Source organism: Mycteria americana, chromosome 2 (assembly GCF_035582795.1).
Source record: "Mycteria americana isolate JAX WOST 10 ecotype Jacksonville Zoo and Gardens chromosome 2, USCA_MyAme_1.0, whole genome shotgun sequence".
Classification (NCBI taxonomy): Eukaryota; Metazoa; Chordata; class Aves; order Ciconiiformes; family Ciconiidae; genus Mycteria; species Mycteria americana.
The window spans coordinates 57,819,634-57,828,398 of NC_134366.1; the positions used below are offsets into that span (position 1 = coordinate 57,819,634).

The following is an 8,765-nucleotide window of genomic DNA, read 5'->3' on the forward strand; positions in this document are numbered from 1 at the left end:
TTACACCATGATAGCAGTAGTTGTGAAGATCTGAGAACTGTTTCATTTGTTATTCCTAGAACTAGTTACTGAGTTTGTACCTTTAAAAAAAATACTCTTATGTGAATGCTTCTAATGTTGAAAAACCATTTTATCTCTGTTTATCAGTGTCTACTTTTTCCAAGGGTTTTGAGGTCCTCCATGAATCTGAATTGCCTTATTTGATGGTAGAATGACACTGGGTATAGAATTCTGCAAAGGTACCTGAGAGTTAAAGTGAAATACTATAAATCATTTCCTGTGCCAGATGAGATTCTTGGTTTTGCAGGCAGAAGTGAAATACTTTGTGCAGGGTTTTTCCTGTCGGTTTCTCTGCGAAGAAATGTATTCCAATGTCCAGTGGGGTTTTTGCAGTGACTTAATTGTCATTTTAATCAGTACAAATAATATTGGAACAGGCCCTGAGGAAAACAATGAAAAGGTATTACAGAATCTGCAGGTTTTGTTCTTCCCTAAAGACAGCTGTCAGAACATAGAACATTTAATATTGTTTGAGTAAATTGTACCTTCAAGGCAGCCTGTAGTGACTTCTTTTTAATTGATGACCAACTGGGGAAAATGTTTGAGTTTTATCTAAGAACTTTATTAAAAATTTCTTGAGGCTTACCTGTTACATACACGTGGTTGTTACTAATGCTGCTGATACATGAGACTAAGAGGTTTCATTGCCTGAATATGACTATATATATCACTGTCTGAATATCAGTAATCAGCAATCTTAGGCTATTCAATAAAATCTCAGAACCACTTGTACAGCATGTTGCTAATATGCATTTTAAAGTAAGTGAATGGGAAGAAATTTGTGTTTTTTCAGGGGCTTGGTAGTGCATCCATTCTAGAAGCTGATATATGGAAATTCAAAACAAACTAGTAATTGGTGTCCTTTTAAAAATTGAGAGGAACTACACTCACTTCTGACAGAGCACACACAGGACAGTGTTGACTGTTTTCTTGGAAGACTAAAGTTCTGCTTTGGGAAGAAACAGCTGTTCATTCAAAGAAAGCGACAGTGCTGATTGCAAGGGATGTAGGATACTTCTCACAATGAGTTCTTGCTTCCAGTTGTTTTTGACTAAATACTTGGCAGGTCTTTGACCTGGTATGTGGAGGGAGAGAATAAAGGAAGTAGTTGTCATAATTGCCTTTCCAGTGGTTCTTGTCATCTGTCACCTAAGTTTTCCATGTTCCTGGGTGAGGGAGCTGCTCAGTTATTAATATGTAATAGGAAAACAGAAGGCACTATTTTTATTGCCTGTCTCAGTATTTCCGTTATCTATGGGATGGGTCTTTGTGTTTCTCAGGAAATCAGAATTGGGATGCCTGCAGGGAACAGTAATGGAAGGACAGAACTGGTGGCAGATGACTTCCTTAGGAGACTTTTGCCTCTGCTTTTATCTGTCTTGAAGGACTGGGATATCCCTTGTTCTTCCTAGTATCCTAACTTTGCTAATGTCAAGTGCTATTTATTCCTGCAACTTTTTTTTTCTTCTCCCCCTCTCCCCCCTTCTTGGTTGTCTGTGCTGTACAACTATGAATATTAGACAGCCATGTCTGTTACTGTCGACAAATACTTGAACTCATGAGGTAGTAGTACTTTTACAAGCAGACAAAAGGAATTGGTCACCTGGACCCTGGAAAAAACACTTTCATTTTGATAACTCTGTTATCTGTTACTCTGCAAATTCTGTTTTCTAGCAAGTGTGCAGTATTGATTTGGAAGTCTTGAATTACACAAATAATTAGGCTTTTAATAAGTGTGAATGCAAGAAAGTAACATTGATTCTCCTTTTAAGACACATGTTCCCCTTTTCTGCCAGAGGGACCTGTGCTTCTGAAATAGGCAATCAATGAAGAGCTTTCAGCCAGAAAAAGCAGATCTGAGATTTTGCTGGCTTTGGGTGTTTTCTGGTGTATTTCTGAGTTCCAGTAGGTTCATCTTTCAAAAGTTACATTATGTATAATTTGAGCATTTATTTTACCAACATGGTTAAAAAAAAAAAAAAAAGTAGTCTGGGATAAAACTGATGTGTCTAATCATTCTTTGCAGCCTTCCTTTGTGGCAGGATTGCCATGAGCTGTGGAGTAAGAAACGCAGAAGACAGAAGCAGATGGGCATGACTGATGACTCAACAGCAACTAAAGTCCCTAGGAAGGATCTGTCTCTAGGCATGGATGAGAGCAGAACCAACACCCCACAAGGCATGCAAACTTCTTCCCAACTCAAAACTCAGGGCAACTCTAGTGTAGCACTTGGTCAGTAATATTTTCGGTTCTTATAATTACCTTCTACTTGGATTGCACCTCTAGAAATTTTAGATGTTATTTTCAGAGTACTGACGTCTCCTGGATTCTTGAGGGAGGAACAGTATTGTAAGTTAAATCTTTGTTACAAAAGATTTACCTTTGCTTTTGGAAACTAGGTGTTCCTTTAAGTTTACTTAATTTTTCAATCTGGTCAGAGCAACTACCTTGCTCTGTATTTTGAGGGGATTTTATCTCTTGCTCATCTATAATTATTCTGTAATCCCACAAGTCAGATGCTGCTCTAAGTTCCTCACAATCTCCATAGCTTGGAGGAGCTGTATTGGTATTGATAAACTGATCAGAAGGGAGATTTTAGAACAATCATCATTTCAAATGAAACAGATTCCCTCTGCATGTTATGTTAGTCTTCAGCTTTCCAAGTTGTTGGGGCTGAACCAAGTAAAAAAAAAAAAACACCCCACCCACCCCCAAAACCTAGTATAACAAGAAGTAGCTACCTCTGTAGATTGTACAGCCATTAATTCTGAAACTTAACCAAAGTATCTTGCTTTGGAGACTAATTTTATGAATATAATATAAAGAGTAAAGTAATGGTTTCCTATGTGGACACCATTTGAGATACTCAATATAGGTGTATAGGTAATATAGGTGATAGTTCCCTCATAATATGTAGAAATATACAGAGTAACAATACCAAATGGATATCTGATAAGTTTAATTTAGACCATTTTTGATTGTGCAAAGTGACCATAAATCCAATGGCACTGATACAGGAGTTCAGCTGAAGAAAAACAATAAATGCATTCACAGGGCCTGAAAATTCTTTAACCATCATGAGTCAACTCTCCATTTAACGATAGAGGAGAACTCCAAATACTCTGTGCAAAGATATATAGAAAATAGTTCTTTTGCTCATACTTTATTGCAATTTATTGCCTCTTGCTCCTGTTCATCCTGTTTCTCACTGCAAGCCAACTGTGAGCTTCTGCCACTCCGTATGTTTAGGCTACAGTTTTGGCAGCATTTTCAAGCATGACTTTCTGTAGCCCTTAAAATTTTTTCCCCTGCAAATGAAAACTGTATAGAAGTTTAAAGAGTCCAAAGGATAGTAGTTATTTTCTTTGTGCTTTTATAACAGGTAGCCCCATGAGAGACTCCTATGTTTATTAGTCATTAATACTAACCATGCAAAATAGACTAAACAAATAGAGAAGGAATCATTCAGACCTATATTGCTGTTTGCCCATATGTACATAGAAAAATATATCTAGGTAGAAAAGAAGACAATTTAATTTTCATTGGAGCTCAGACAGTTCAGCATAGAAGTGTTTTCTGTATTAAGCAAAACACTTCTGGAAGCCATAATGCACCTTAGGTAATATCATCAATAAGGCACACTAAAGAACTCCATGTACAAATGCATGCTTTAAACAAAACTGTTGCATTTGTTTCTGAGCACCCCAAAAGAAGAGGTTCAAAACACCTTGGATCAATTGCTAATGATTCATGAATGGGACCCCTGGTTATTGCATCTTACAATTTAACAGCAGCTATGTAGAGCTCAGTAATTTGTTCCGGTAGAAACTGCCAGATTTCCCAGAATACAGTTTGCTCTTGGAATGGACTTGAAACTAACCAAAGAGTATGGAATCGGTAGATTAGTTTCCCTGTTTGGCATTTTTATGCTGAATTTTCACTGAGAATCTGAGAGAAGTTTGAGTGTTGAGCATACCATCCTCAGATGTTACAAAATCAACTGTTAAGCATGAAATCTGAGTGAGAACCAGCAGTACAAGGCATTAGAAATTATGCTTTTTTCTGTACTGCCAAATAAAAGGTGGTTTTATTTTAATATTTATATAAATATATAAAATTGTTGAAGTCCCTGGATCCTGCCTGAGTAGGTTCCAAGTGCTTGTATCCTGGTGCACATCCACAAGTAGGGTAGTGGGTTGTGGGTTTTGCAGCACTTTCCAGCTGTGCTGCTCTTAGTCTTCCAAGGCAAATACTTAATATTTTTGTGTGTGTGACCATTTTTTATTGGTCATGTAATGGCAAATTAGCAGAATGGCAGGGATAGAAGAGGACAGAATGTGTTCATGTTGATCTGGGTTAAAAATACTCAGGGCTTTGCCCAGCACAGTCACACACGCTCATTTTTTAATTTTTAACTACTTTCTTCTCTAAGTCATCCACTCATAGGGCATGTTGAAATCCATGCTGCTTCACTTCTCCTTTCAAAATAAACTACCACGATGGATGTTTGAAACTAAGAAACTACTTCGATATTCTGACTTCCTTATTCATATTCCCCTCCATCATCGTAACCTCCTCTTATTTGTGGCAAACTCCATTTCATTGAAGGAATTGTATATCATCACAAACCTGCATTTTCCTGCTACTCAGAGATTGACTTCTTGTCCTCCAAACTCAGCACTTGCTTTTGCATTTATACCGCTAGCTTCTGGGTCACCTAGAGCCTGGTCACTTGAGCAGGTGTTAGAATCCAGATGCTGAATTAGAGTGGGCCAGAATATAACTGGAAATGCGTTTTGCAGATGGCCACTTTTTAACAGAAGGATGTGATATGTCAAAGATAGGAAATTTTGCGGGGATTGGAAATCTTACAGCTGCCTAAAGCAGGTGGCCTTAAGCCCCAGCTTAGTTGTATTGTGGAAAATTGAGCTTCAGCTTGATGTTTCTCATCTGTCCAAGTGCATGTGCACACCCTTTGGAAGTCACTTTCTTTATATTGGATCTTACTATTCCATTTCCTATAGATACTCCCCCAAAGGCAGTTAATATGTAAAAGCATTCCATTTCTATGTTGTCCAAGCCCATGCTTTGCCAGTTGTGTCAGCCGTGCTAGATTAGTTTTACTTTTGAGTTTCTGAAATATGCCAGTTCTAAATAATACTTAAAACCACCTTTTTTGTCTTTAGCAAAAACAAGCACTGGACAGCAGTTAAACCAGAATGAAGTGGCAATCCTGCTAAACCTGCTACAGTCTAAAACAAGTGTTAGTTTGGCACAGTTTGCCCAAGTGTTGAATATTAAGGTAAACCCAGAGACTCAGCAGCAACTAAATAAAATAAATCTTCCTGCTGGAATTTTGTCAGCAGGTGAAAAACAGTCAGAACAGCAGCAGCAGCCGCCGCCGCCTCCACCACCACTGCCGGAACAGGAGCCTCTAAAACAGCCGACCGTCACGCAGCCTCCTGTACCACCTGCTCAGCTGAGTCAGCCTAAAGTTGAGACTGATGCTGCCCAGGCAGCTGTACAGAGTGCATTTGCTGTTCTGTTGTCTCAGTTAATAAAGGCTCAGCAAACAAAACAAAAAGATTTTGTGTTGGAGGAGAAGGAAAACGGATCAGGAAATGAAATGTCATTACAACTCAGGCAGCCTCCAGAGCCCACCACTCCTGTGTCTGTCAGCCGGGATGACGTGGAATCTCCAGCACCCGGCTACCCACATCTGATCAAGTCATTATATACATCTGCAGGTATGAATGTCTTTATTGCTAACCAGGAGATACGTTGAGCAGTGGAGACATAATAGTTTGGGGATAAAGAGTTGACATGTTAACTGTGTGAGTCTGTGTGAGTATAGGAGAGAGGATTAAATTGATTTTGTCATGTTTTACGTCTGGATCATAGAATTTGTGTCTTACTGTAACAGGTGCCATGCAGACAGAGCAAAAGATGATCCCTACTCTAAGAGGTATACAAGTGCTGGTAGTATTTCTGATGAAACAGTTACATTGATCATTATTCTGGGGGTCTGGGGTTTTCTTAGTGGTATTTGTGGTGGAGAAGACGGTCTTCTCTAGCAAATTCATAGATGGAATTTGCCAATTTTGACTGTGTGTTTAGGTAAAGCCTATTTTGGGGAGAGGGTATTTTATTTTTGGTTTTAATGCTGACTAGAGCAATTTCTTAGTGTCAAATTCTGTAAGTGGTTACCCATAACTGTCACTGACACACATGGTTGAAGGTTTCCGTTGGGGTATAGTAGTGGCTTCCTTAGTCTTCTCAAAGTTTAGAGCTCTGTTGTTGATCTTTTTGGATTGCTATTTTCATTTTATTATATGGTGGTTTATGTATTGCTCTGTGGTGTTTGCAGCTGTTTGAAAGAAATATTCTGAGGTGGTTTGGGGGTGTTTTTTGAGGTTTTTTTGGGTGGTGGTTTTTTTGTTCATGGTTTTTTTTAACCTTAAGTTTTGCTGTTCCTTGATAGGGTGGCCTTTTGTCCCTGAAGACTTTTATCCCTATTTGCAAATCTTTTCTGATCCCTCTTTGAATTTTCTAGTGCTTATGTGTTGCTTGAGTTTTGTTTTCATTTGGTTTTTTAAGGAACTTGTACCGTTTTTCTTTAACTGTTTGCCTGATAATCTTACTTTGAGGAGAAGCCTGCATCACCCTCCTGAGGCAAATGAGCTGTTGCCTTCTCCAAAATAATCTGTCCAACTACCAATAAATTCAGCTAATAAGTTAATGAGAATTGAAGTAACAAACCTCTGTATTGTTCCAGGAAAGAGTGATTTCCTTTCTGGCATTGTTATTGTGTATTTTTATTCCAGAGCTTTTCTTTTTCATCTGCTTAGGTCAAGAGGATTTGGTTAGGCAGTCCGAGATGAGGCTTCTAAATCGAACACCTGAACAAGAACGCCCTCGGATCTTGCCTCCAGACCAGCGTCCCCCAGAGCCACCAGAGCCTCCGCCTCTCACTGATGAAGACCTTGATTATCGGACAGAGAACCAGCATTTGCCTATAACTAACTCTTCAGGAACAGATCCTCATGCAGGAGTGAAAGCAGCTCTTCTGCAGCTGCTTGCTCAGCATCAAGCTCAGGCAACAACAGAGGAGCCAGTACAAACGAGCGTGGATTATCAGGCTAGAGACTCCTACGTAACAGGCCCAGACTACAAGGATAACTTTGGATCATCTTCCTTCTCATCTGCCCATTATGGCAGTAGTGATGGAATAGGAAGCGGATCATCAGGAGCATTAGAAAGGAGGAGCTTCCTTGGAAACTCGGATATTCAGTCTTTGGATAACTACAGTACTGCTTCATCTCACTCTGGTGGTGCCCCTCCTCCGTCAGCCTTTTCAGAATCCTTTCCCAGCTCAGTAACTGGTTATGGAGACATTTACCTCAACACTGGCCCCATGCTATTTAGTGGAGATAAAGACCATAGGTTTGAATACAGCCACGGCCCAATCCCGGTTCTGGGGAGCAGCAGTGACGCTTCCGCAGGGCCAGAGAGTACGCACTCTTTGCCCACAAAGATGCACAACTATAGCTACGGAAGTAACTTACAGGAAAATCCCAGTGGCATTAGCCACATGCATGGACAGACTTGGACTTCTCCTGCCCAAGGACCCGGCTATTCCCAAGGATACAGGGGACACATTAGCACATCTGCAGTGAGAGGGCGAGGCAGAGGATTACCATATTGAGTATCTGTTTTTCCTCAGGCACATCATTTTTATCTGGAAAAACTTTTTTTTTTTTCCTAGCTGCAGTTTAAAGCAGCAATTCAACAGACTTGAATAATGTTAATTCAACAGCTTTATTTTTATGTGGAAAAGGGTCTTGCATACAGTAGGAAAAATTAAAAATGCTTAAAATTCATGCTGTCTGAAAACTAGATGAATTGATTGTACATGTTCACAAACTCTAGTTCTGAATTTTATTTTGTATTTTGGCAGTTTTAAGTGGATGCTAAATTTAGGGACATCAGCTTTTTATGGCACTCTTTCAGATCTTCTGAACTATGCACATTTGTGCTTTTTTTGTAAGTTTGGACCAACTTTTATGTAAAAAAAAAAATTTTACAACAATCAAAGCAGGGCACTGATTTATTTGGTATTTTTCTTTTTACAGAACTACCTTTAGTCAAAGGTCACTGTCAGTCTTTGCACTGCTTTCAGTGTTATTGTGGAAGGTGTACTTTGTGCTCATTTCAGATAATAAAACACAACCTTTCTCTTGATGCAAAATTTTATAAATATTTGGTCAATGTTTTTTTTTTTTCTTTCAAGAAAAAAAAAAAAAGAATGGATGTTCTCGTAAAATGTTCTCTCCATCTCCCAGGCTTGTTTATATAAAAACTGTTTTACTTGAATGGTAAGTGCCTTAACATGTAAGCTTAAGGTCTGCAAAAATTTGGAAGTACTTTATAGATCAATATGAAAATAATACCTAAACCTAGGTAGTTAACATGAAAATTCAGATAATACTAGGCAACTCAAATAGGTCATAACCTTGTGCTGTTTACTTCAGGTGGGCCAGTTATTTAGAGACCTAATCTAATCGTGATGAAATTATAATTTCCAAATTGAACTTCATGAGAAACATTGAAAGTGAGGAGAAGAATGAAGAGTGTAGTTTTTCCTCAGCTCCCTCTTGGAGTTGTAGTAAATGTTTTAGTTCCTCTGCCAAATAAACTATACTTTA

The 8,765-nt window shown here is 38.8% G+C and overlaps 1 protein-coding gene across 5 annotated transcripts in view; it reads left to right on the top strand.

Annotated features, from left to right (window-relative positions):
* Positions 1 to 8,317, top strand: part of CDK13 (cyclin dependent kinase 13) — a 47,386-nt gene extending 39,069 nt beyond the window's left edge. For 3 of the 5 annotated variants that reach the window (XM_075493571.1, XM_075493569.1, XM_075493570.1), the window contains 3 exons: positions 2,087 to 2,292; positions 5,247 to 5,807; positions 6,909 to 8,317. In XM_075493571.1, the coding sequence (XP_075349686.1) occupies positions 2,087 to 2,292; positions 5,247 to 5,807; positions 6,909 to 7,765 (1,624 nt within the window). In that variant the 3' untranslated portion in view covers positions 7,766 to 8,317. The remainder of the gene's footprint in view (positions 1 to 2,086; positions 2,293 to 5,246; positions 5,808 to 6,908) is intronic. The other 2 variants (XM_075493572.1, XM_075493573.1) reach the window with 2 other exon arrangements.
* Positions 8,318 to 8,765: the final 448 nt, after the last annotated feature.